A 27,714-nucleotide genomic window follows, 5' to 3' on the forward strand; every position below is an offset into this window, starting at 1 on the left:
GGAAAGACACACCCAAATGCTGACGGTATTGATTCAGGGCCGAGAACTGTGCGTGGCATTTTTAACTTTCATTTTTCTTAACGTCCGCACTTCATCTACTTCCCTCGCTTGCCGCTTTCCGCACAGCGTTGCTAAGCCCGTCCTTAGGGACTGGGCTGCGCCCGCCGCCCCAGCTCGCCCTTGGCCCGGGCAGCAGCCTCGCGGGTCAAGGCGGGCCGGGCCGGGGCGGGGCGGGGCGGCTCGGGGCGGGGCGTGACGGGCCGGGGCGGGGCGGCTCGGGGCGGGGCGTGACGGCGCAGGGGCGCGGGCAGGACGCGCCGTGCGCGCCCGGGAGGCTGGGCCCGGTAGGCTGCGGGCCGCGTGCCGCCGCCGCCACTGCCCTCTTCGGAGGCGCGGGCCCGACCGGAGCCATGTTTGTAGCGCGCAGCATCGCCGCAGACCATAAGGATCTCATCCACGATGTCTCTTTCGACTTCCACGGGCGGCGGATGGCGACCTGCTCCAGCGATCAGAGCGTTAAGGTGCGCTCGGCGTCTGCGGGCAGGGCCGCGTCTGGAAGGGAGACTGGGTGGGCGGCGCGGGGGAAAGCGGACTTGTCCTGACCTTAGTGCATGCCGCCGGGCACGAGGCCTGGAGCCCAGGGGTGGCGGGCAAGTCGCGGCCGCACAGCCAGTGCTGCCCGGGCGTGACGAGAGCGCTCCCACCCTCGTATTGTGTCACCGCGGCCTCTCGGGGCCGCCCTCTCGTGCGCCTGCGCGGGGCGGGCGTCCCGCCGCGTGCGCGCTCCCGCCGGCTGTGGGCGCTGGCGCCGCCGTGGGCTGGGCCGGAGCCGCGCCGCCGGCCCTAGGTGGGCGCGCTCCCGCCCGCGCGGTGGCGGGGCGTCGTCGGGCTCGCACCGCTTGTGTTCAGCCAAAGCGCTTTGCAGAGAGGTACCTGTCGGGATGACTGACTTAGCAGGCCGTGTGTGACTCAGGTTCTGTGTGCCTCGCCTGTGTTCTCTCACCTGGGAAGATTTTTTTACTTGGGTTCAGATGAGCTCACTTTATTTCAAGAAGAAAGAAAAATAAAAACCATTTACATCCAGTGAGTTTTCTATTTGGTATCTAGGAATCAGAGTGTTTTTTAAGATTCCTGTAAACGCCTGTTCACTGTTCTGACAAGCAGATTCTTTTTTTTTTTTTTTTTTGAAGCAGAGTCTCACTCTGTCACCCTGGCTAGAGTGCCATGGCGTCAGCCTAGCTCACAGCAACCTCAAACTCCTGGGCTCAAGCAATCCTACTGCCTCAGCCTCCCGAGTAGCTGGGACTACAGGCATGCGCCACCATGCCCGGCTAATTTTTTCCATATATATTTTTAGTTGTCCGGCTAATTTCTTTTTGTTTTTTAGTAGAGACGGGGTCTCACTCTTGCTCAGGCTGGTCTCGAACTCCTCAGCTCGAAGGATCCGCCCGCCTCGGCCTCCCAGAGTGCTAGGATTACAGGTGTGAGCCACTGCGCCCGGCCTTGTCCTTCTTTTTCACATTCAAGTTTGATACCTGTAATCTCTCAAAGATACAGTTTTTATTATATCAAGTTACCCATCGAATAACCATAGTGCTACAATTGTTATAAAAAGAAGTTTAGTATTACTTTTTTAAAAAATCATTTTTATTATGGTAAATTACATAACCGTTTTAAAATGTACAGTTTATTTGCATTAAGCACAACATTCACATAGTTGTGCAGCCATCACCACTACCCATCTCCAGAACGTTTTTATCCTAAACTGAAACTCTACCCAGTAGTAGCTCACTATTGCCTCCACCCCAAACCCCTGGTGAACCTCTGCTCTACTTTGTATGAATTTGCGAATTCTAGGTATTTCATATAAGTAGAATCACAGAATATTTGTCCTTTTGTGTTTGGTTTATTTCTCTTAGCATAATATTTTCAAGGTTCATCCATATTGTAGCATGTATCAGAATTTCATTCTTTTTTAAGACTGAATAATATTTCATTGTATGTATTTACCACATTTTGCTTAGCCATTCATCCATCTTTCTTTGGCCTATTGTGAATAATGCCGCTGTAAACATTGGTGTACAAATATCTCTCTGCCTTCCTATTGGGGAAACATTTCTCTCGTATAATTGTCATAGGTTGGCTGGCATGAATAGTCTAGATATGTTGATGAAATATATATTGAATTTATAATCTGTATGATAGCTTTAGATCAGTTTTATTGATTTATAAAGTGGCTGCATGGGAAGGGTGTTTTTTCCAGAAAGAGTTTTTAGTTGAGAATAATAATGAATTATAGGCGTTCATATTATATTAGTATTTTTTCATTATTGTGTGCCCTTATGTCTATTTCTTCTAGAGTACTTTTTCTTACTGAAGAGCCATGTATTTATTTATTTGTGTACATGCTTATGTGCACACACTTTTTTTAAATTTGTGCAAGTTATGTAGTTTCTTTTTTTAGAAACTGAAAAATTACTTATAGGCTCATTGCTATCTTAACATTCACTGTTAATATTTATTGATGTCTTTTTATTTTTCCTTTAACATTTTAAATAATTGTCATGGTAGCATATGTATATATGTAAACTTGTAACCTTTGAATATAAGATTTTATGTTTGTCCCACTGACACTATTGCTGCATAGTCTTTTTTTATTTTTTTTCTTTTTTGTGAGACAGGGTCTTGCTCTGTTGCCCAGGCTAGAGTGTGGTGGTGTCATCGTAGCTCACTACAACTTCAAACTCCTGAGCGTGAGTGATCCTCCTGCCTCAGCCTCTTGAGCAACTGGGACTACAGGCGGGTGTGAGCATGCCTGGCTAATTTTTCTGTTTTTTTGGTAGAGATGGGGTCTTGCTCTTGCTCAGGCTGATCTTGAACTCCTGACCTCACATGGTCAAATCTGCCTCAGACTCTCAAAGTGCTAAGATTACAGGCATGAGCCACTGCGCCCGGCCTCATTACATTTTTAACAAGCTAAACTGACAGCTTGTTTCATTGTAATCTCTATTTTTTGTGGATAGTAAGGTTCTTTTTTTGTTCTGTTTTGTTTTTGAGACAAGGTCTCACTGTGTTGCCCAGGCTGGAGTGCAGTGGCTGTTCACAGGTGCAGTCACACTACGCTATAGTTCAAGTGATGCTCCCACCTCAGCCTTTCCTTCCAGTAGCTGGGAGGGTGGGAGTGCTTCGCCCTGCCAGGTTTTAATATTTTGCTTTAACATTTGTTACCTATACAGTTGATCCTCATTATCTGTAGATTCTGTATTTGTGAATTTGTCTACTTGGTAAAATTTATTTGTACCCCCAAAGTCAATATTGGTGGTGCTTTGGCAGTCATTTGCCCACATGTGGGGAATATTGAACAGTTTGAGTCTCCAGACACAACGCTCCCAGCTGAGGCGGAACATGTCATGTATTCATTGGTTGATGAAAATGTTAGGCCAGAGGCTCACAGCAACCTAACCTTGTATTTCTCCTAGGAGCAATGTTTCAGTAGTCAAGCAGCTATTTTATAGAACAAAACTGCCTTATAATGAGAGTTGACTGTAACTGTAATTGCTGCTATTACCTGTTAGACAGAGCTCTGCTTCCTGGATCCCTCAGTGCTAGGCGCCCAGTAGCTGACACATTCAAGGTTCCCAGTAAATATTTGATTGAATGAATGGATGTCTACTTAATGGTTGTATTATTTTGTCAGTGTTATGTTCTCCTCTTTGCCTGTACACCTGATTCAGTCTCACAGTTTTTTTGTATCAATTTGTAGGAATTGTTGATATAAATATCTACCTTTTGTTTTCCTACAGGTCTGGGATAAAAGTGAAAGTGGGGATTGGCATTGTACTGCTAGCTGGAAGGTTAGTATTTATTTTTACAGGGATTAAAAAAATAGAAATATTTATTATTTGGTAGTATCAATGATTTACTGTTCAGCTTTGAGAAAGTTATAAAAATTGTATAGTTCTTTTCCTGGAAGATATTTTACATTTTTTTACTATTAAAGTAATAGAAATAGATTTCAGATATTTTGAAAGTAAGAAAATCTGTAATTCTTTAACATTCTAACATAACTATCTTAGCATTTTAGCATATTCCTTTTTCCTTTACTTTTTTTTTTTTTTTTTTTGAGACAGAGTCTTGCTCTGTTGCTGCAGCTAGAGTGCAGTCAGTGATTTGTCATTGTAGCTCACAGCAACCACAAACTCCTGGGCTCAAGTGATCCTCCTGCCTCAGCCTCCCCAGTAGCTGGGATTACAGGCACGCAACAGTTAATTTTTATGTTTTTTTGTAGAGATGGGGTCTCATTCTTGTTCAGGCAGGTCTGGAACTTCTGACCTCAGGAGATCCTCCCGCCTCTGCCTCCCAGAGTGTTAGGATTACTGGGCTGAGCCATTGTGGACGGCCCCCTTAAAAGTCATCAGTTTTAAATGTGCAGTTCAGTGAGTTTTAGTAAGCTGACACAGTTATGCAGTCATCACCATACTCTAGTTTTAGAACACTTACATCAAATCAGGAATTCCTCTTGTGCCCTATTCCCACCCCAAGCCCTAGGCAACCACTGATCCATTTTCTGTCTATATAGGTGTATTCTTTTCTAGAAATTTCATATAAATGGAATCCTGAAATGTGTGGTCCTTTACTTTCCCTTAGCATGTTTTTTTTTGTGAATGTAAAATGGTAATTTTATTTAAACAGTTGTAGTTCCTTGGGTCTTTTCTGGCTCCCTTAGCATGTTTTTGAGGTTCATTCTTGTGTAATGTGTCAGTAGTTCCTTTGTAATCCTGAGTAGTCCATTATATACAAATGTCACATTTTGTTTATCCACTTACCAGTTGATAGACATTTGAATTATTTCAAGTTTTTGGCTGTTTTAATAATGTTGTTAAGAACATGCCATATAAATCTTTGTGTGGACATGTTTTCATTTCTCTTGGTTAGATACCTAGGCGTGGAATTGCTGGGTTGTATGTGTTTTAACTTTCTAAGAAACTGCCAAATTCTTTTCCAAAGTGTCTATGCCATATTATAGCCATTTTAGTGGTTATGAAGTGACCACAAAATCATTGGAATTTGATTTGTATTTCCTTAATAACTAATGTTGATTATCCTTTCATGTACTTATTTCCCATTCATAATATATCTGCTTTGGTGAAGGATCCATGCATGTTTTTTGCCCTTTTTTAAAATTGAGGTGAGGTTAACATATCCTAGAATTAATTATTTTAAAATAAACAGTTAAGTGGCATTTACTTCATTCACAGTGTTATGCAACTACTACCTCTTTCTAGTTCCAAAACATTTTTTGTCAATTCAGAAGGAAACCCCAATCTCTTGCTTTTTATTCTAACAACATATTTCATAAGTACTTTGGTATATCCTTAAAGCAGCAATCCCCAACCTTTTTGGTATCAGGGACCTTTTTTTTTTTTTTTGAGACAGAGTCTCACTCTGTTGCCCAGGCTAGAGTGCCGTGGTGGCAGCCTAGCTCACAGCAACCTCAAACTCCTGGGCTCAAGCGATCCTCCTGCCTCAGCCTCCCGAGTAGCTGGGACTATAGCCATGCACCACCATGCCCGGCTAATTTTTTCTATATATATTTTTAGTTTTCCATATAATTTCTTTCTATTTATAGTAGAGATGGGGTCTCCCCCTTGCTCAGGCTGGTCTCCTGAACTCCTGACCTTGAGCTATCCTCCTGCCTCGGCCTCCCAGAGTGCTAGGATTACAGGTGTGAGCCACCGCGCCCGGCCTGAGGACCATTTTCGTGGAAGACAATTTTTCCACAGATAGGGGCGGGGGAATGATTTTGAGATTGGGATGATTCAAGCACCTTACATTTATTGTGTACTTTCTTTCCATTATTATTACATTGTAATATGTAATGAAATCATTATAAAAGTCACCATAGATTGGGGACCCCTGCTTTAAAGGTTCTTTATAAGCATCCAATAGATATACCATGTTTTGCTTATCTAATGTATATTTTAGTTTCCATTTTATTGTGATGAGTGTCTTTGTGCAAGCCTTATTCTTTAGTTAGATTGTGCTTTACTGGGAATCTAACATTTAATAAAACCTCTCTGCTTTAGTGCATTTTTTACTTCATAGTGCCATGTAAGAATTGAAGAGGATAAAGAAAAGACTGGACAAAACAAAGGGTAAAAAATAAGAGTGCAAAGTTTACCTTTGGTTGGTGACATTTGTTAGAGTGTAAGTTTCGCGCCAAAAAATCATTAACCTGCCATTCTGCTTCTGTAAACCTGCTTGCTCCTGCTTGCTACCCCCAGCACAGAACTTCGTAAGTGACTACAACACCCACGTTCTACGTAAAACAATTACAACACCCATGTTCTGTGTGAAGCGATTACAACCTCCATGTTTTGCATGAAGAAGATATGGCCCAGAGCCCAAACTGCCCAGATCCTGTTACACCAAAGATAAGAAAATGATGTAATGCTTACTCAAGGCTTTTTGTACACATGCTTGCTCCATCTTAATAATTTTCCACCCGCAAACTTACAATATAAAAACTTTCCGTTTCAAAGGCTCACTGCTGCTCTCTGTACTACCTTCGGTGATGCAGAGGGTAGTTGCTGGCCAGCTAATAAGACTCCTGATTTGGCTCAATTTGGTCTTTAGGTAGTGATTTCTCACGTCTCAGACCATAACACATTGTTACCATGTAGACTTTATTGGGTTAAGAAAGTGTTCTTGGCTGAGTGCAGTGGCTCAGGCCTGTAATCCTAGCACTCTGGGAGGCCGAGGAGAGTGGATTGTTTGAGCTCAGGAGTTTGAGACCAGCCTGAGCAACAGTGAGACCCTGTCTCTACTAAAAATAGAAAGAAATTAGCTGGAAAATTAAAAAATATATATAGAAAAAATTAGCTGGGCATGGTGGCGCATGCCTGTAGTCCCAGCTACCCAGGAAGCTGAGGCAGGAGGATCACTTGAGCCCAGGAGTTTGAGGTTGTCTGTGAGCTAGGCTGCCGCCACGGCACTCTAACCAGGGCAACAGAGTGAGACTCTGTCTCAAAAAAAAAAAAAACAAAAATGTTCTTATGTTGTTGAATGTAAAAAATATTAGACATACAAAATTGTGACACAAATTTTCTATGTTTATCTTCATCTAGTATTTTTGCTTGGACACACCTAGCAAATTGTTTTGGTTGTGCTTTAAGACCTTTCCCTCCTTTTTTTTTGGTGGGGAGTCAACGTGAAGGGTTGTAGAATAATAATTTGACATTTTTCATATATAAAGGTAATGTTACTGAGCTTTAAATAATTTCCTCTGGGTGTAAGGATTTGGGCTTCTCTGTATTTGCATGCTCAGTGCCTCTTCCAGAATAGTCTGTCATCTAACCTGATACCGGTGAGAATCGTTTAAGGATTTTGTTGCTATAGTCTCTGTATTGTTATGGTTTTGAAGCAAATAATTTCCTTATAAAACAGAATAATACTTTTTTTATTATTGAGCTATAATTTACATACCATAATATTCACCCATCTGAAGTTTACAATTTAGTGATTTTAGGTATATTCATTCACAAAGTCGGCAACTGTCACCACTATCTAATTGAAGAATATTTTGATCACCGCAAAAGGAAATCTTGTACCCATTTAGCAGTCACTTCTCCATCTTCCTCTTCCCGCTCCTGGTATTCATGAATCTGCTTTCTGTCTCTATGGATTTTGAAGCAAATAATTTTGATTAACCTTATTTTGTTTATTTTGTTAGGTGAGTGTTTCTTGTAGAAAGAATTTGCAAGTGAAAAAATAGTGGACTCGTAGAATCTCTGTTTTCAAAGCTTGGTTAGGCTGAACTCTGAAGCAAGTATCCAACTATTAGCACTGGAAGTAGTCAACTTTATCAAACTGGGTTTTTCTTTATTAGTAAAATGTTAGAAATTGACTCTAAAAGGGCTGCAATCCTAAATATACAATATCTTTTAAAGGTTACAAAGTTCTAAAACTTAACTTTTTATTTAAATGTTACATTGATCACCTTTCTCTTTTTGTTGAAGTAAAAATATCTGTTTTAGTTTCCTCAAGTAAAATCCAATGTGTGAAATATGAATAAACTAATTTTTTTTAAAGAGAAAAAAGGCCTGGGATATTGAATATCTGTTGCTTTTCTTTTTAATTCCCCAGACACATAGTGGATCTGTATGGCGTGTGACATGGGCCCATCCTGAATTTGGACAGGTTTTAGCTTCCTGTTCTTTTGACCGAACAGCTGCTGTATGGGAAGAAATAGTAGGAGAATCAAATGATAAACTTCGAGGCCAGAGTCACTGGGTGAGACATTTGTTAGTATTCGGGGGGCCAGCAGGGAGAAGGAGCAGCCAAGGAGTGTTAGTCCTAAGAATACCTCAGACACTGGTGAAATGCTGCCTCTCTCCTCTGTATTTCCCAGTTTCACTTTTCTTTCTTCTGTAATAGTTTTTTTCTTACTTGTCTGTTTAATTCTGTCTTGGGCCTGAGGTGGTATAAAGGGGCACTCCATGACATTAATTATAACTTTCACAATGAATCCAGAGTATTTTTATATAATTTCATGTATTAGTATATTTTATATGATATTGGTATATGATTTTAGAGTATTCTCTAGAATTCTTTAAAAATTATTTTTCTGTATTGTGGTTTATTTAGGTTTCTTACAAAATATGCTCTCCTTTAACTGCATCTACCTCTACCCTGATTGGATATTTGAATTTGGGCAAGAACATAATCTGTGTACTGCTCAAGTTCCTTGTCTATAAAGTGAGAGAATTGAACCCTCCCAGTGTTTTCATTTTAAGGTTTTGTAATCTGTAGACATTTTTCCCCATCTATACTTTTTTGTAATTGATAGTGACACACACGGTATAATATCCAAAAGGAACAAAAGGATATATGCAGTGAGAATGTCCTCCTTTCCTTGTCACCTGCTTCTCTCCCTAAGGCAACCCCTACTATAGGTTTTTATGTCTCCTTGTGGATATGCTCCATTCCTTTACAGGGACATAAACAGCGTGTTCTTCTCCATTTCTACCGCACCCCTAGCCCCAATATAATGCTTGTTATTCATACTACTTTTTTCTTATGCATTTTTATTATGACAAAATATATATAACATATTCACCATTTTAACTCTTAGTAAATGGTCCAGTTCAGTGGAATTGATTATGTTCATAACGCTGTATACCTATTGATGTTATCTATGACCTAAACTATTTATCATTCCCAAAATAAACTCTGTACCATTAAATGATGCTTCCTGCTTCCCCTTCCCTACATCCCTCGGTAACCTCTGTTTTACTTTCTGCGCTACTATATGTACCTCATATAAGTACAGTCATATAGTATTTGTCCTTTTTTGACTGGCTTATTTCACTAAGCAAAATGTTTTCAAGATCTGTTTATATTGTAGCATATATCACATTTATTTCTTTTTATGGCTGAATAGTATTTCATCATATGTATATAAATAACATTTATCCATTCATTTGTAGATGGACACATGGGAGGTTCTACTTTTTGGCCATTGTGAATAATACCACTATGAGTAGTGGTGTACAGATGTATCTGTTTGAGACCCTGCTTTCAGTTCTTTTGTCTATATACCTAGGAGTAGAATTGCTGACTCATACGGTAGTTCTGTGTTTAACTTTTTGAGGTATTAACCAAACTGTTTTCTATAGTGGCTGCACAATTTTGCATTCTCAACAGCAATGCAGGAGGTTCCAATTTTCTCACATCTTTGATAACACTTGTAATTTTCTTTTTTTCTTTTTTTTTTCTTTTTTGAGACAGAGTCTGACTCTGTTGCCCGGGCTAGAGTGAGTGCCGTGGCGTTAGCCTAGCTCACAGCAACCTCAAACTCCTGGGCTCAAGCGATCCTCCTGCCTCAGCCTCCCGAGTAGCTGGGACTACAGGCATGCGCCACCATGCCTGGCTAATTTTTTATATATATATATATATTTTTTTAGCTGTCCATATAATTTCTTTCTATTTTTAGTAGAGATGGGGTCTCGCTCTTGCTCAGGCTGGTCTCGAACTCCTGAGCTCAAACAATCTGCCCGCCTCGGCCTCCCAGAGTGCTAGGATTACAGGCGTGAGCCACCATGACCAGCCTGTAATTTTCTATTTTTTATTATAGTCATCTTAATGGGGGTGAAGTAGTATCTCATTTTGGTTCTGCTTTGCATTTCTCTAATGATTATTGATATTGAGCATCTTTTTGTGTGCTTGTTGGCCAATTATATCTTCTCGGGGAAAGAGCCATTCAAGTCCTTTGCTTATATTTTGATTGGGTTGCTCTTTTGTTGTTAAGTTGTAGGAGTTCTTTTGATGCTCTGGATATTAATCCCTTATCAGATACAGGTTGAGTGTCCCTTATCTGAAATGGTTTTGACCAGAAGTGTTTCGGATTTTGGATTTTTTTGGGTTTTGGAATGTTTGCCTTGTATGCTTACTGATTGAACATCCTAAATCCAAAAGTTCAAAATTCAGAATGCTGCAATGAGCATTTCTTTTATATGTCGTGTCAATGCTCAAAAAGTTTTGGATTTTGGAACATTTTGGATTTTGGATTTTTGGATTCAGGATGCTCAACCTGTATATGATTTGCAAATATTTTCTCCCATTCTGTAGGTTTGCCTTTTCACTCTTAGTGATAGTGGGTTTTTTTTTTTTTTTTTCTTTTTGAGACAAGGAATCACTCTGTCATCCAGGGTAGAGTACAGTGGTGTCATCATAGCTCACTGCAGCCTCAAATTCCTGGGCTCAAGCGATCCTCCTATCTCAGCCTCTGAAGTAGCTGGGACTACTGGCACATGCTACCATGCCTGGCTAATTTTTATATTTTTTGTAGAGACAGGTCTCACTCTTGCTCAGGCTGGTCTCAAACTCCTGGCCTCAAGCAATCCTCCCAAAGTGCTAGGATTACAGGTATGACCCACCGCCCTCGGCCTATGATAGTGGGTTTTGATGTACAAAATTTACAAATTTTGATTAAGTTCAATTTGTCTATTTTTTCTTTTGTTTCTCTTGCTTTTAGTATCTTATCCAAGAAATTGTTGCCAAATCCATTCTCATGAAGACTTTTCCCAATGTTTTTCTTCCAAGAGTTTTATAATTTTAGGTCTTTGATCCATTTTCAGTTAATTTTTGTGTGTAGTATAAAGTCCAAATTCATTCTTTTGCATGTGGATATCCAGTTTTTCCGGCACCATTTATTGAAAAGACTGTCCTTTCCCCCATTGAATGGTCTTAACACCCTTGCTGAAAATCAGCTGACCATACATATATGAAGGATTTATTCTGGGCTCTGTTCTATTCCATTGGCCTATGTGTCTCTTATGCCAACAATACACTGTTTTAATTACCGTGCCTTTGGAGCTTGAATGCTATTCAGACTGTTTTATAACTCTTTTTATAGGGGGAGGAGTTGGTCTGATTGCATTTGCACTTAGGGTCTTCCTAGGTAAACAACTGCTTATGGGGAGGAGAGAAGGGAAACTTATGGAATTAAAAGAGATTTTCTGACATTCAGTCTGAGGTGTATCAGTTTGGTATACTATAGGTTGGGCTTAGGAATGGTGGCATATAAAGGAGTTTTCTTCTAACTTCAAGATGTTTATTTGTATTTATTTAGTTGAGTCAACCGTCACTAATACATTTATTTTCTCAGCATGTTGGTTTTTTTTTTAATTATTATTTTTAAATTTATTTTTTATTTCAGAGTATTATGGGGAACATTTGTGTTGATACTACTTATTCAGTAATGTGAGCAGACAAAAGTTTGCTAAGATATTATCTTTGAAGTTTATGTGATATTATTCTTTTAATATTGAGACTCCTTAAAAAGTATTTTGGTAACCATAGTAAACTGCTGATTTCTAAGTTTTATTGATGTTTTCAGTCAAGTACTGTCTTATTTAGGTGCCAGAACATAACTTTTAAATGCATTGTTGGAATTCTGTAATTATCACAATGCCAGCTTCATACCATTCTCTTGGCCTCTATCAAATGCTTCACTTAAAAGTGGATGGTATGCCGGGCGTGGTGGCTCAGGCCTGTAATCCTAGCACTCTGGGAGGTCGAGGCAGGTGGATCATTTGAGCTCAGGAGTTTGAGACCAGCCTGAGCAAGAGTGAGACCCTGTCTCTATTAAAAATAGAAAGAAATTAGCTGGAAAATTAAAAAAAATGTATAGAAAAAATTAGCCGGGCATGGTAGCGCATGACTCTAGTCCCAGCTACTCGGGAGGCTGAGGCAGGAGGATCGCTCGAGCCCAGGAGTTTGAGGTTGCTGTGAGCTAGGCTGACCTCACGGCACTCTAGCCTGGGCAACAGAGACTCTGTCTCAAAAAAAAAAAAAAAAAAGTGGATGATAGTGGCAGGTGCGGTGGCTCATGTCTGTAATTCTAGCACTCTGGGAGGTGGAGGCGGGAGGATCGCTTGAGCTCAGGAGTTCAAGACCAGCCTGAGCAAGAGCAAGACCTCTTCTCTACTAAAAGTAGGAAAATTAGCCAGGTGTGGTGGCGTGTGCCTGTAGTCACAGCTACTCGGGAGGCTGAGGCAGGAAATCGCTTGAACCCAGGAGTTTGAGGTTGCTGTGAGCTAGGCTGATGCCATGGCACTCTAGCCCAGGTGACAGAGGAAGACTCTGTCTCAAAAAAAAAAGATAAAAAAAAAAAGTGGATGGTAGTGGTCCAAGTAGGATTAGTTGGCCTGTATGCTTGAGAGAAGAAATTGCATGCCTTCCATTTACTATTGAAGTATCTTAATTCATTTAATTTATTGCTTGTAGCATGCTTGGCATGACAAAACCACGTATATGAAAATTCTAACATTTTCTGGGTTTTTGTGACCAAGTCTGCTTAAGAGAGTTTACCTATATAAAGTTAGGCTTTCTAAGGCAGATGTTCTTTTGCCTTAAAGGGAGTAATTAATTGTAGCTCACTAATTTGTTAGTGATTGCTGACTGTATATGCAATATTTTGTCATGTGCTTTGTAGGAAATTAAGGCCTAGACAGGTCTTATTATAACTTATTCGAGGTTATATACCTAGTAAATGGCAGAGGAGTGTCTGTGATTCTAGAGCCTGTATTCTTTCTACTGTACCAATGCTTTCTTTTTGTATATAATTTAAATTAACTTTTTTTTTTCAGGTTAAAAGGACAACTCTAGTGGATAGTAGAACATCTGTTACCGATGTGAAATTTGCTCCCAAGCATATGGGTCTTATGTTAGCAACCTGTTCAGCAGATGGTATAGTAAGAATATATGAGGCACCAGATGTTATGAATCTCAGCCAGTGGTCTCTACAGCATGAGATCTCATGTAAGCTGAGCTGTAGTTGTATTTCTTGGAACCCTTCAAGGTAAGCTTGCGTATCTAACCTCTGCTAATATAATCATAGTAAAACAAACTAGCAGTTTTTAAGCTTAGAATTTGGCGGTTTATTTTCTCAAAAATGCTTTTCCTTAATAAGGTATATTATATAGAGTATAAATTCTCCCTTTTTCATCCAGACATGATTCTTGTCCTTAGGTTTCCACTCTACACAAGAAGCCAACCTTTGTTAATATTTCGATGTTACTTACTAACAGATAGACAAAGAAGACGCAGACATATGTAAACTCTCTGAAGGCCTAGACAGGTCTTACTATAATTTATTCAAGGTTGTTTACCTAGTAAATGGCAGAGGAGTGTCTGTGTGATTCTAGAGCCTGTATTCTTTCCACTCTACCAATGCATTTAAATTTACAATTTGCTTTTGTCACTTACAAATACATGGTGGGCATTATTCCATATATTAGTATATCTAGCCAAACCTCATTCCTTTTTAACTGCTATATAGAGTGTGACTTAAACTTTTTTTTATTAAACTCTTTTCAAAACAAGTTTTTTCCTTGGCAAGGAAAAAATTCCAATAATCTGGAAGAGTACAAAATGAAAGCTAAAGGCTCTGTTACCCCTAAAAACAAAAACAAATTATGTTAGTAGTTTTTTTTTTTTTTCTGGGACAGACTCTCTGTTGCCTGGGCTAGAGTGCCGTGGCGTCAGCCTAGCTCACAGCAACCTCAAACTTGTGAGCTCAAGCAATCCTCCTGCCTCAGCCTCCTGAGTAGCTCAGCTAATTGTTTCTATTTTTAGTTGTTTGGCTAATTTCTTTCTATTTTTAGTAGAGACGGGGTCTCACTCTCGCTCAGGCTGGTCTCAAACTCCTGGCCTCAAGTGATTTTCTGGCCTTGGTCTCCCGAAGTGTTAGGATTATAGGTTTGAGCCTCGTGACTGGCCTCTTGCTATGTTATCTTTAAACAGATCCATACTCACTGATATGAAAGGTGAATAGAGCACATTTATAAAACTTTACCCCTCCCAAGATGTGACTATATAGATATTTTTGGTATTGTTGATAGTTGTTTTAGTTTTGTTGGTAATCATCTTAATTTCAAATAATACATTTATAGCTCCACTTACTGATTTATTGATGCTCCTCTTAAAAATGAGGATATTAGCTTATTTTGCTTTTTCCTCATATTGCCCCTTCCATTGCTTAATTCTTGTTATATTGCTTATAAGCTGTCAAGCTTATATGATATTTATATTTACATTTTGTAAACATTTAATACATATATAAGTATTTTGTTTTTTGACAAGTTGATTCTAAAAATTAAGTAGCAGCCAGATTTGTAATATTAGATTATGTAAATATTGAAATAGATGCAAATATCTATTTCATGAAAACTTTGTTTATGCAGAATAATCTGGTGTTATCTTCTGACAGATTCTCTGTTTTTCATGATTCTTTTACTGCTGTCACAATTTTTCTGTTGCATGTTGTCTTTAGATGTTTTTTCATTTTGGTGGCATACTTAATTTTTTTCTAGATGGGGTGGATGGCATACTCTTTGAATTCTAGTATAGTTGATAATGTCTTAATTTTATCCCATGCTTAATTAATAGCTTGGCTAATTTTAGAGTTTTCAATGTAAGAACTTCAAGGATACTGTTCTCCTGCCTTTTTAACTTTAGGTTTTGTTACTGAGAAGCCTGAGGTCAGTCTGATGCTGGTTCTTTTGTAGGTAGCTTGTACTTTCTGGAAGTTTTTAGGATTTTGTCTTATTTGAGCTCTGTTGCAAGTATATTCTCCTAGTTGATGGTGTGTCATTTTGACAGGTTTTATCATGGCTTTCGGTAGTTAGTAGAAATGAATTTTAATGTAGCCACATTTATCAGTCTTCCTTTATTGTTAAAGTGCTTTTTGTGTTTTATTTGAGCAATTTATCCCCACCTTGAGGTTGTCAAGTGTATTCTGAAAGGGTTTTGGTTTTGCCTTTCACATATAGGTTATTGAACCTCCTGGAATTGCTTGATATGGTTTGAAGTAGTAGAATTCTAGTTTTTTTGTTTTGTTTTTTTCTAATTAGGGAAAATTTCAGACACACCAAAAGTAAGTGACGGAAGTACAATGAACAGACCCTCACATATCCATCACCCAGCTGCAGTAACTCAGAGCTTCTCATGTTTTATCTAGGTATACTTTTCCTCATTCCCCTTCTCTAAAAAAAGAAACAACTCTAACCCTGGGTTATTTTGAAACAAATCTGGACGTGTACTATTAAGTTTTGATCCTTTTTGATTAGTTCTGCTTAACACTTAGTGGTCCCTTTCAAAATGAATTTTCTTGTCTCAAATTGGGAATATTTTATGACTCTTTGATGATTTCTTTTTCTTCTGTTGTCTGTGTTCTTTCTGGGACTCATATTTTATTATTCCTGGATGTATTTTCCATTTTTTTTTAAATTGGAGATTTACTACACTGTTTTCCAGATCTCGAGCTTGTTCTCAGGTATACATTTTATCCCATCATTGAATTTTTGGGTGAAATGACAATCATTTTTTTTTTTTCTTTTGAGACAGAGTCTCGTTTTGTTGCCCGGGCTAGAGTGAGTGCCGTGGCATCAGCCTAGCTCACAGCAACCTCAAACTCCTGGGCTTAAGCAATCCTCCTGCCTCAGCCTCCCAAGTAGCTGGGACTACAGGCATGAGCCACCACGCCCAGCTAATTTTTTCTATATATATTTTTAGTTTTCCATATAATTTCTTTCTATTTTTAGTAGAGATGGGGGTCTGACTCTTGGTCAGGCTGGTCTCGAACTCCTGAGCTCAAGTGATCCACCTGCCTCGGCCTCCCAGAGTGCTAGGATTACAGGCGTGAGCCACCACACCCAGCCAATGGCAATCATTTTTAATTGGTAAGACTTTGTTTTCTCTGATTATTTTTTAAAAATACCAGTCAGTTTTTGTCACATGGGTACGATATTTCCCTGAGGTTCTTAATACAAATTTTTTATAATTTGCATTTTTCCTCTGAATTATAGTCAGATCTCATTATTTGCAGTAGGCATGTTTTATAAAGTTGCCATGAACTCTGAATTAGCCAATACTGAATACTGAATTGCTCCTAGGGGAAATACAGGGTTAGGTTGATCACAGCATTTTTGTCAACTAATCAATACATAACCTTCTTGTGTGTGTGTTTCAGTTTAAAGGCAAATATTTAGTGTATATTGTTAATTCATTGACATGGAACTCACAGCCATTAGCACTATTACTCAGGCCTGAATGAAGCTTTTTGAATACATGTATTTTCTCTGTGAGGCACATCACAGTCGCATAGTGGCACTTCAGCACCACACATGGGGCCATTTCAGACTGTGAAATCACCAAAAATGCAAAAATGTGAAAAACATGGCAGTAATTAGACTGCGAGACGAACACTCAGGTATAGGAGCTGAAGGAAAGGCAGAGTGTACTCTCTTACCCCAGCTGGGAGTGTGTGCATCAAGCAACTCCTTTTTTTTTTTTTTTTTTTGCAGAGCTGCTTTACGCATGTTGATGAATGACCATGAAAGCCTGGGAATATTGGATTTTATGGTCACAAATAAATTTTTGCCAATTTACAAATACAGAATCTCTAAATAATGAAGATCAGCATATCTGTTTTCTCAAAAATCAGCTCTTCCTGTATGCCTTGGTCTTTGTCTTCTGTGCCCCTTGTTTTCTTTAAGTGCCTGCTAGTCTTTGGTTATCTATATTTATGAGCAAGGGACTGTTCCGGCTAGTGGAGAAAACTGGTATGACAGTTTTCTCCTGTCTGGTGCTCTGTTGTTTTAACAGCTCACTCTCTTAATTAGGGAGGCTGACTGAGTTTTACCTAAGTAGGTGGAATGAGTTGGCAGAAGGCTTCCTTTTGTAGCATGTGGACCAAGAGCAAGCTGGCAGACTGGCATATCCCCAAATTGCCAGAGTAAGGATTTTACTTTGGGAATTGAGCTCTTTATTTTTTAAATTTTTTTTCTTGCCTAAATTGATTCCAAGAGCATTTTAATGTATTTTGTTCTTCCTTGTCCCTTTCCCTGCCTATTTTGGAGTACTGCTTTATTGAATTTCTTATCTCTCTCCCTTTTCTTATTCTGATCATTTCACTAAGAAAGACCCTTCCTTGGACATTTTCTAACCTAACCACTTCATGATTGCTCCTTGACTTCTATTCTGTACATTTACTAATTGGAGGTTGGAGCTTCTTGCATTTACAACTTACTTAGGGTGATAAGGACTCTTTTTCCCTTTGTGTTTGCTTTCTCAGTCTGATCTCCTTCTCCTTCCTGACTTCCTGGAAATTTTCGAAATTTCTTGATTTCTGATGGCACGCTTTCTTGATTTCTAGTCCTGTCATGGTATTATTCTTTCATCATTTCATTGGAACCTGGAGATACAGGTGACCTGTCTACACTACTCAGTCAGAGAACTGGTGTTGGGAAAATAGGCTAAGAGACGTGAAAAGATTTCAGGGGTTTTGCAGGGCTTTGCTTTGAAGGAATCTGTGGACATGATAGAATAGAATAGAAGCTGCTCCCAGCAATGGAGGTATTATCTGAGGACGCTTGCAAAGCAACGTTTTGTCTTTGCTGCCTGCCATCCCATTGAGCTTTTTTGCAAGGCAGAAGTTCAGTTTGGGTCCTTGGTGGAGAAGCTGATTAAAATGCCTGCCCAGCAGATAACGTGCAGCTGGAACTATCCTAAACTTCAAGGCTATTCCTGCTTCAGTCCTGATCACATGTCTCTGTGTTTAGAAGAAGTAGATTAGTACACAGACTCAGTGTTCTCACTTTATATATTTTATCTTTAATTTGTGTGCTCAGCTGGGTCTGTTTCTAACTTAGGGCTTCACATGCTTATCTTAGAAAAATTTTATAACTGTCTTTTCTTGTAGACAGAATTAGGTAAGGGTCCCCTGGAAACCTCAAAGAATGAACTGTACACATGATTCTTTAACCAAGGACAACTATTTGCTGTAACAGTAAATACTGACGTGGGATTTCACTCGGGACCTCACAGCACACGGGAATGCTGGAGGACCCCTCACTCCCTCATCACTTTAAACTGCACTTTGTCTCTGTCTTAGTTATTTCCCTGCCTATATTATTTCTCTATTTCTATTATTTCCAAATCTCTTGCGACGATCCTGCCTTGCGACCTGTCTTGCTGGGAGAGTAGCTAACTCCCGGCAAGCTGGATGGTTTTTCTCACTGTTCAGTTGTGAATCATATTTAGAAAGTGGCTTAAATGTGAACATCTTATTTCTTGTTGTACAAATGAAGTAATTCTTAATTCAGGTTGCTATCTGGACATTTCATAATTTGATTTAAAATATTTTAAAAGTTTTATGTTTTTTGTAATTTTTGAATGTTACTATAAATATACTTTTGGTCCTCATCCAAATTATTATTATAAAATCAAAACTTATATTTGTAGAACATTGAAAAATGAAAGTTTGTGAAATATAGAGACTAATGTGGAATTTACATCTATTCGAACAACTATTATAAATAATTAGCAATTGTCTTTTATTAGTATAGCACTTTGCAGTTTACCTGGTAATTGATTAGAAATTTGGTAAAATTACCTGAAGCTTTAGTATTAAAGCTTTAGTAATAAAGAAGTAAAACTATTCTTTTTTCGAGACAGAGTCTCATTCTGTTCCCCAGGCTAGAGTGCCGTGGCATCAGCCTAGCTCAAAGCAACCTCAAACTCTTGGGCTCAAGCAATCCTCCTGCCTCAGCCTCCCTGGGATTACAGGCATGCGCCACCATGCCCAGCTAATTTTTTCTATATGTATTTTTAGTTGTCCCTATAATTTCTTTCTATTTTTAATAGAGACAGGGTCTTGCTCTTGCTCAGGCTGGTCTTGAACTCCTGAGCTCAAATGATCCACCTGCCTTGGCCTCCCAGAGTGCTAGGATTATTGGCGTGAGCCACTGTGCCGGGCCAAAACTTTTTTTTAGTCACCATATTTTGTTTCCAACTTTAAGAAGTCAGTAGATCACAATACTGAGGTCAAAGCATAAGCAAGGGTGCCAGGTTCACAGAGATACTACTTAATCTGGAAGAGGGAGGCAAAGGAATATGATATTTAGGTGATTAGGCATAGAAAGGAAAAAAGTCATTTACCTTACATTTCACTTCAGTAAAGCCATCCTTTTATTGCTTATCTTTTGCCTTTTTCAAAGTGAAGTTGACCACAATGGAGTCCAGAGAGAATGATGTGGGCATCTTGTGGTCTCTCCTACTTTGCTTTTTCTCTCTGTTTCTTTTTTTTTGTACAAAGCACTTAAAACCTTTCTGTCATGGAGTTGGTCTCAATAGGGTTACTTTTCATTTCATTAATGACTAAATTTTTCAGGAAGAAAAATTGCTGAGACCTCTCAGGTATCTTTTTTAATCTATTGAATGCTTAAAACCTTTTCTTTTGGGAAAAGAGATCCTTTCTATCTAAGCCATAAGAATACATGGTTTAGAAACAGTCCAGAAGGGTGGTGTCCTCAGTTCTTGTGAGTAAGGAACATTCTCAAGCACACGCTTGCAGAATGTGGTCGTGTCAGACATCCAGAGATCTGGATGTCACAGTAGGGACAGGCTGACTTGTACGTTGTTTTGACTCCAGTTTTTTAGTTCACTGAATTAAATGTGTATGAATTTCATTGTTATATAAAATGTTTCCTACTCTCCATTTCTAGCTCTCGGGCTCATTCTCCCATGATAGCTGTAGGAAGTGATGACAGTAGTCCGAATACAATGGCCAAGGTTCAGATTTTTGAATATAATGAAAACACCAGGTCAGTACTGCTTTGATTTTAATTACTGTTCAGAATTGCATTTAATTTTTAAAAATGTTTCTTTTTCATTCCTAAAGTGAATTATGCATCATTCATTACATATCTACCAATTTTCTGTGATATGCCACAGCTCTGATAATGTAGGGTGGAATGGTAAAGAGGGGAAGGTAATTGATCTCCTAGTATATACCATCTTGCAGGGAATACAAAATAATAGTAAAAAAGGGTGATGGATGTTATGAACTGGGAAAATCAGGGTGTTAAAGAGTTTATACCTGGGGAAACTAATCTAGTTTGAGGGTCAGGAGGTTCACCTGGAAGACCTATAGAAGTTAGACAAAGAGGGCAGAAGCACTTCAAGTGGAGAAAAATGTATGTGCTAAGGCCTATGAGCAAGAAACAGGTAACTTACTTATACTGTGGTTGGAACATACTATACAAAAGGGAGTGTGGTGAGAAATAGGCAAGACTCATCTGCAAGACATAGAGTCCACTGTTTTGATTTTATCTTATGGGTAACGTGAATGGGGACTAAAAGGTAAGATGATTTGACTCTTAAAGCGGTGTAGAAAGTATTTTGGAGAGGAAGCGGGTGGATTTAGGTCAGTGATGCTGTTATGACAGTCCAGGTGAGAGATCATAGTGGCTTTGGAATAGGGTAGTGGCAGTGGAGATGGAGAGAAGTGACAATTTGAAAATAATTTAAGAAGTGATATTAATAAGATCTGGTGATTGATTGGATGTGGGAGGTAAGGAAGAAGGGGGAAGGTGGCTAGATGATTTCCAAGCTTTTGGCTTAATAGTTCAGTGAATAGTGTGTAATTGCTTGAGATAAGGAACTCTGGAAACGGTAGGTTTGGGTAGAGTGTGGCAGCATATGAAGGTAAATTAATTTTGATCATGTTGAGATATAGGTATCTGCAAAACCTCTGAGAGCCAAAAGCACTGTGTCAGAGGTGTACTACTCAGTCTTATGGCAGAAAAGAATACCTGTCAGGTGATCAGGTGGGCTTTGTAGGTGCTAGACAAAATTCTCTGGTCTAGTGGTGAGGTACTGGGCAGGGCAAGAAGCAGAAGAGAGGAACTATTCTCATTCCCATGTGCTCTGCAGTTCTGAATGTTACCACTTAGGTTGCCAAGGGGTTCTTACACCTTCTATCTTCCTAGATTCTCGATTTCTTCAGAGAGGCTCTATCTACAACAGTGCTGTTCAATAGAACTTGCTGCAATGATGGGAAATGGTCTATATCTGTGCCATCTAATGCAGTGGGCATTAGCTTTATGTAACTATTGAAACTTGAAATGTGACTAATGGAACTGAGAAACTGAATTTAATTTTTATCAAATTTAAATAGGCACATATGGCTAGTGGCTGCTATATTGGCTACGTAGTTCTAGAATATAGGAACCTTCTAGAACTCTATTTCATAGCCTCTTAAGTTATCAAAGCTATGAACCATATTAATAGTACATTTTGTAGAGGCTTTATGAAGAGTTAGTGTTGTTGAAGTACTTTTCAACCTTAGCTGAGCAGAATGAATATGGGTGGAGTCATAAATCCAAAACTTGCAAGGTGGACCACTTCTAAAACATAGGAAAATAAAAAGTATTTCATAAATAAGATTTGATTAAAAGGATAAAGAACTTGCAGTTAGTTCTGAAAGAAAATACAGGCAAATAGAAATTATCTAGATACTTAAAATAATCCAGTGTTAAAAGTAATCTGAAGTTGCATGAATTTCTCAGCAGATTAAATCTAGGTTAGGGGCTGGGTCCTGTGTATTATCTCAGGTAACAAGGGGCCTCAGGGTAGAGCAGTTCTGGGGTAGTTAAGATACTCAGTTGCTCAGTAATGACATCAAGGACCTGTGCTGGTGACAGCTCCCTCTTACAATTACTGGAGAGACTGTAGCAGTTTCAGGTTTTACATGCAGATGTAAAGAAAGATACTTCCTGTTTTGTGTCTTTTTATGTCAGTGAGATCAAAACCTTTTCTAGAAGTATCTTGGCTTCTCATCAGATCCTGCTGGCCAGAATTGGGTCATCCCACTATGCTTTAGCTGCAAGGTAGTCAGATAGCAAGTGTCTGGGATTTCCAGCATCTAAAATGAGGGGGAATGGGTGTTGGGTGGGTAACGGTGTATGTGAGTGTTGGGGGGTTGATTTAGGATCTAATCAGACCTTTTGAATTCAGCACTTTTTGGGTTTCTTGGTGCCGATTTTTTTGAGGTAAAAGTTGTTTGAAAGTTCCTATTTAGATTCAATGTGTTTATGAGGAAGGTATGTGATAGAGGACTACGTAGCATCTAGTTTATACCTGTTTTTATAAGTAGTATCACCATTTAGTAGACAGAAACCATTTGCCAAATTCATTATTGGATATATTCATTTTTTATTTGTGAGTGAAAATGTTAATAATAAGATAGATCTGGACTTGATAGTGATACTACAAGTGCCATGCATTTATATAGGTTACAGGGCAACTTTCATGTATATTATGAAATTTGAATTGTAACAACCACCTTATGAGTAGGGTAAGTACTTATGAGTAGGAAGATAAAAACATGAATATAATACAGTCCTGTACATAAGGAACTCACAGCATCTAGGATATGGATCAGTACAGTAAACTGTTACAGATACTATGATGGTAGCATGTACCATGCACAATAGAGCAGAAAAGTCACTTCCGCCTGAGAGGGCTAGGAGAAGTTTTGGGCAGGAGTTGATGTCTGCGCATCAGTCTTGAAAGATGGAGGGTATTCTGCAGACAGAGAGCAAGCAGGAGCAAAGGTGGAGTGTGATTCAGCCTGGTGAGGCCTTAGGTTGGGAGGCCAGGGCAGAGGAGAGGCAGGCCAGGCAGATTTTGGAGAGTGCTGCTTGCCGCCACCTCTGGTCTCCATTCTATCAGCATTTGGACATTGGAGGGTCCAGTAGAGTTAAGAGGTTATATTTACCTTTTACAAAGATGACTGTGGCTGCTATGTGGAAGTGAGGCTGGGAGCAGGGAACTCGGGAGTTAATGCAGTAAAAGGCCATGGGATGAATAAGAGAGGACTAAGAAGGCTTGTCTAGGAGATGGAGTTGACGTGACTGAGGCTCTAGTTGTAGGTTGGGTGAGTCTGGGTGTCTGACTTGGCCGACAGTAGTGCCATTCATGAGATGGGACTGCCTGAAGAGGAGTGAACATGAAAGGAGAGACAATTTGCTTTGGATTTAGTTGGTTTGAGGTACTTTGGGGAATATCTAGATATAATAGCTAAGATTAGTTATCTCTTGCTACCTAATGATACTATCACAAACTTAGGGACTTAACCAACACACATTTATTATCTCAGTTTCTGTGGGTTAAGAGTCAGGCCAGAGTGGGGCTCACTGGTTGTTGGCAGCACTTGTGTGTTCCTGCCACCGGCCTCTCTCCTGCTGTGGCTCACAGCATGGCAGCTGCTGCATCAAGGCCTGTAACAGAAGAGCTTCTCATAAGGCCAGCACCGAAAACTTGTGTACTGTGATTGCACAAGCGTCATCCCCCCACCCTTGCCACATTCCCACCTCTAGTTAAAAAACAAGTCATGGGTCCCATTCACACTCATGGGGAGGAGCCTCCACAAGGACATGACCACTGGGCAAGACTCTGTCTGCCACATTACTGGTGTTATTCCCACTTTACAGAGAACAACTTACTGAAGGTCGGATTACAGCCAGTGATGGATTTGGCCTGGATTTAAATACATTCTGACAGCTGTGTGTGTGTGTGTGTGTGTGTGTGTGCGTGCGCGTGCGCGCGTGCATGCATGTGCGCGCCCTTAACTACCCCTCCTATGTCTGGCCTTTGGCAGAAGGGAGTGGACTGGATGGAGGTGATGGATTTAGGAATTACTGATTTGCAGGTAGTGAAATCATGGGTGTAGAAATGTTAATGTCCGTGTGAGCCATCTGGGAATCTTGTTAAAATGCATGTTCCAATTCTGTAGGCATCAGGTGGGGACTGAGAGTCTGCATTTCTCAGAAGCTCCCAGGCTGTTGCAGACCACACAGAAGAAGCAGGGACGCAGATGAGATTGCTTAGGGTGACTGTTTAGGGTGAGAAGAGGCCAAGGAGAGAACTTCAGGATGAAAAGAAGATCAAGAACAGAATGCTAGAAACACCACTGTTTTAGAGGAGGGTAGCAGAAAGAAGTGATGGGGAGATCTCTCCACTCCCTCTCCTACAGGCACGTTAGGTGCTTCAGTTCTGCCCAAGATACTTAGTGGAAGACGTAGAAGAACCTAGTCGAAAACTCTGATCATTATCCTTTATTCTATATTAGTTTTCTAGGGCTGCCACAACAAATTACCACAAACTGGATGGCTTAACACAACAGAAATTTGCTCAATCACAGTTCCAGAGGCCAGGAATCTGAAGTCAGGGTGGTAGTGGGGCTGTGCTTCCTCTGAAATCTGTCCTTGCCTCTTCCAGCATCTGGGGGCTCTAAGAGTTCCTTGCCATGGGGCAGTGTCACTCCAGCCTCTGCCTCTGTGTTTACATGGCCTTCTTCTCTGTGTCTTTGTGTTTTTCCTCTTCTGTCTTTTGTGAGGATACTGGACATTGGATTTAGGACCCACCCTAAATCCAGGATGGATCTCATCCTGAGATTCTTAATTACATCTGTAAAAACTCCTTTTCTAATGATTAGGGTCACATTGACAGGTTATGGGGGTCAGGACTTGGACATATTCTTTTGGTGGCCACTGTTTAGCCCAGTACAGAGGTAAGCACAACTTGATTGTGAACAGTATGAAAAAAATTTAGGTGCAAGTGATGTGTGGACATTTACTAATTTTATTTCTAAAGTTTTTAATGTAAATTGTTTTTTCATTAGGAAATACGCAAAAGCTGAAACTCTTATGACAGTCACTGATCCTGTACATGATATTGCATTTGCTCCAAATTTGGGAAGATCTTTCCATATTCTAGCAATAGCAACCAAAGATGTGAGAATTTTTACATTAAAGCCTGTGAGGTGAGTTTTAGAAATAGTTACAAATTTGAAAATACTCTTGCCTCCTGATTATTTGTGGAGTAGAGAGTAGAGGTAACTATTAACCAAAGAATGGATTCCCTTATTTTTGGTCTTGCTCTGTTAGAGTATGGTGGTATTATCATAGCTACCTCAACCTCAAACTCGGCTCAATTGATCCTCCTGTCTCCTGAGTAACTAGGACTAGAGGTGCATGCCACCACTCCTGGCTAATTTTTAAAATTTTTTGTAGAGACGAGGTCTCGAATTTCTGGCCTCAAGTGAACCTCCCACCTCGGCCTCCTAGAGTGCTAAGATTACAGGTGTGAACCGCTGTGCCTGGCCCAAGAATGGATTCTTTGTTGAACATTTTATGTGTAAAATGACTTTTTGGGATGGGGAATTGAATAAAGAGGAGATTTATATTAATCGTGTTTTTTGTTTTGTTTCTTTTTTGAGACAGAGTATCTCTCTGTCTCCCCGGCTAGAGTGCAGTGCCATGGTCATAGCTCACTGCAACTTCAAACTAAAGGGCTTGAGTGATCCTCCTGCCTCAGCCTCCTGAGTAGCTGGAACTACAGGCATGTGCCACCACACCCAGCTAATTTTTCTATTTTTTGTAGAGACAGGTCTTGCTTTTGCTCAGACTGGTCTCAAACTCCTGAGCTCAAGCAGTCTTCCCGCCTGGGCCTCCCAGAGTGCTAGGATTACAGGCATGAGCCACTGCGCCCAGTCTTAGTTGTGTTTTATTTAGGCTGATACTAACAGTGAATTAGATTCTCTGAATATAATTGGTACTGTGTATATTTTTAAATGAATGAGAAGTGGCAGTCAACTTAGGGAAAACTAAATTAGCATTGAGATATTCTTGTGAAGAAGTATTTACCTTTAATTTTAAATTGTGCGTTTTAGCTCTTCTTCTTCTTTTTCCCCCCTTCTTTCCATTCTTCCATTCTTTCCTTTGAAAATTAATTATCAATTTTATTTTTCAACATTGTTTGGGGAAATAAAATCCACTTTTGTTGTGTCTTTCTTCCATGAAGCAGTCACTGAATATCATTTCTGTGTGCTGGGATCACTCCAGGTCCTGGAGAGTCAAATGAAAATGACATTGGCCCAGCTCAAGGGCCAAAGGGTGGGGGGAATACAAATGTGCACATTATTATAAAATAATGTGGTAAATATGTGAGACCATTTGTAATTTTTATTTAGGACACTATATATATACACACACTTTTTAAAAACTTTTCTCAGAATTTCTCAGAAATATTTTTTTATTAACAGGAAAGAACTTACTTCCTCTGGTGGGCCAACAAAATTTGAAATCCATATCGTGGCTCAATTTGATAATCATAATTCCCAGGTCTGGCGAGTGAGTTGGAATATAACAGGAACAGTGCTAGCATCTTCAGGAGATGATGGCTGTGTAAGATTGTGGAAAGGTAAGATTTCAGTGAAGGGATAATTGCTGCTTTATATTTCTGCTTCAAAATGGGAACTTTGATGTATTTTGAAAAAAGTTATCTTCTACAGCTACTTTTAAATTAGTATGTTATATAATTTGCTATTTTTAATCGGTTTACCTAGTTCATAGCAGTTAATGACGAATTGTTTTTTAAGTTTCTGTGTGGAACAGAAAGAACATTTTTAAAACTAGTGTAAATATCATAGAATATGTAATATCTCCAATAAAAAGATACTGTTTGTCATATATGTAACCTGTATGACTGCTTTACAAACTCAAGATAGAGCTACAGTCATCTCATTAAATAATTGATTTAGATAAACAGTCCTTTAATAGGAGAAAATCCAGTATTTTCCCTGATTTCTGTACAACACCCAAAAGTTTAAGAACCTTGGGCCCCTGATTCTAACAGTTTCTGACAAGTGCCAAACTGAGAGGGAACTTGGTCTGGTCAGTTGACACTGACTGCAGTCTCTGTAGCTTCGTTCTGCTCTTTTCTGTGGATGCTTATCCACTGGGCAGAGATGTCCCTGATTTACATACCACCATAATGGGTGGTGTCCCATATTAGTACTCAAAATTATAGCTGTCTTTGTTCATTTGCCCTGAGCAGTTACTGTTTCTCAAAGTGCAGTCTGGCTAAGCTTTGAGGGCCTATGTTCAGTTTTAGGCTTTGAGAGAATCAGCCCAGACCTTCCTTTCCTCATTGTCATTTCATTTCAAGGGCTTTACTCTCCTTTTCTGCCTCTGGGCCTTAGTCAGGACCACCCAGCTGTGCACCCAGCAGGCTCCTGAACTTGGGTTTCTTGGGTTCATTTTCTTCATTGGCCAATTTTGCATTCAATAAGCCACTCAAATACGAAAGGTTTTGTTACTTACATCTGTCTCAGAAGACTTTAGGTACCCACATAACTTTTACTTGCATAACCAAGAAGACAACTCCATTACCTTACATATATATGTGAGTGAAATTCATCATAATGGAGACAAAGATTTTATGTTGATGTTAGCTTCATAATGTGGTAGCTTAGGGAATTCTCTCTGCTAATACTTACCTTGTAAGGAAGGGAAGTGGGTGATG

The 27,714-nt window shown here is 39.6% G+C and overlaps 1 protein-coding gene across 4 annotated transcripts in view; it reads left to right on the plus strand.

The window, feature by feature from the left end:
- The first annotated feature begins 301 nt into the window (after window positions 1-301).
- The window catches only part of SEH1L (SEH1 like nucleoporin), a 31,323-nt gene continuing 3,910 nt past the window's right edge, over window positions 302-27,714 (plus strand). The window contains exons 1-7 of one of the 4 annotated variants that reach the window (XM_045527813.1): window positions 302-521; window positions 3,804-3,854; window positions 8,146-8,292; window positions 13,152-13,363; window positions 20,070-20,168; window positions 25,031-25,171; window positions 26,453-26,610. In XM_045527813.1, the coding sequence (XP_045383769.1) occupies window positions 411-521; window positions 3,804-3,854; window positions 8,146-8,292; window positions 13,152-13,363; window positions 20,070-20,168; window positions 25,031-25,171; window positions 26,453-26,610 (919 nt within the window). In that variant the 5' untranslated portion in view covers window positions 302-410. The remainder of the gene's footprint in view (window positions 522-3,803; window positions 3,855-8,145; window positions 8,293-13,151; window positions 13,364-20,069; window positions 20,169-25,030; window positions 25,172-26,452; window positions 26,611-27,714) is intronic. The other 3 variants (XM_045527816.1, XM_045527815.1, XM_045527814.1) reach the window with 3 other exon arrangements.

This window comes from Lemur catta, chromosome 16 (assembly GCF_020740605.2).
Source record: "Lemur catta isolate mLemCat1 chromosome 16, mLemCat1.pri, whole genome shotgun sequence".
NCBI classification, from domain to species: Eukaryota; Metazoa; Chordata; class Mammalia; order Primates; family Lemuridae; genus Lemur; species Lemur catta.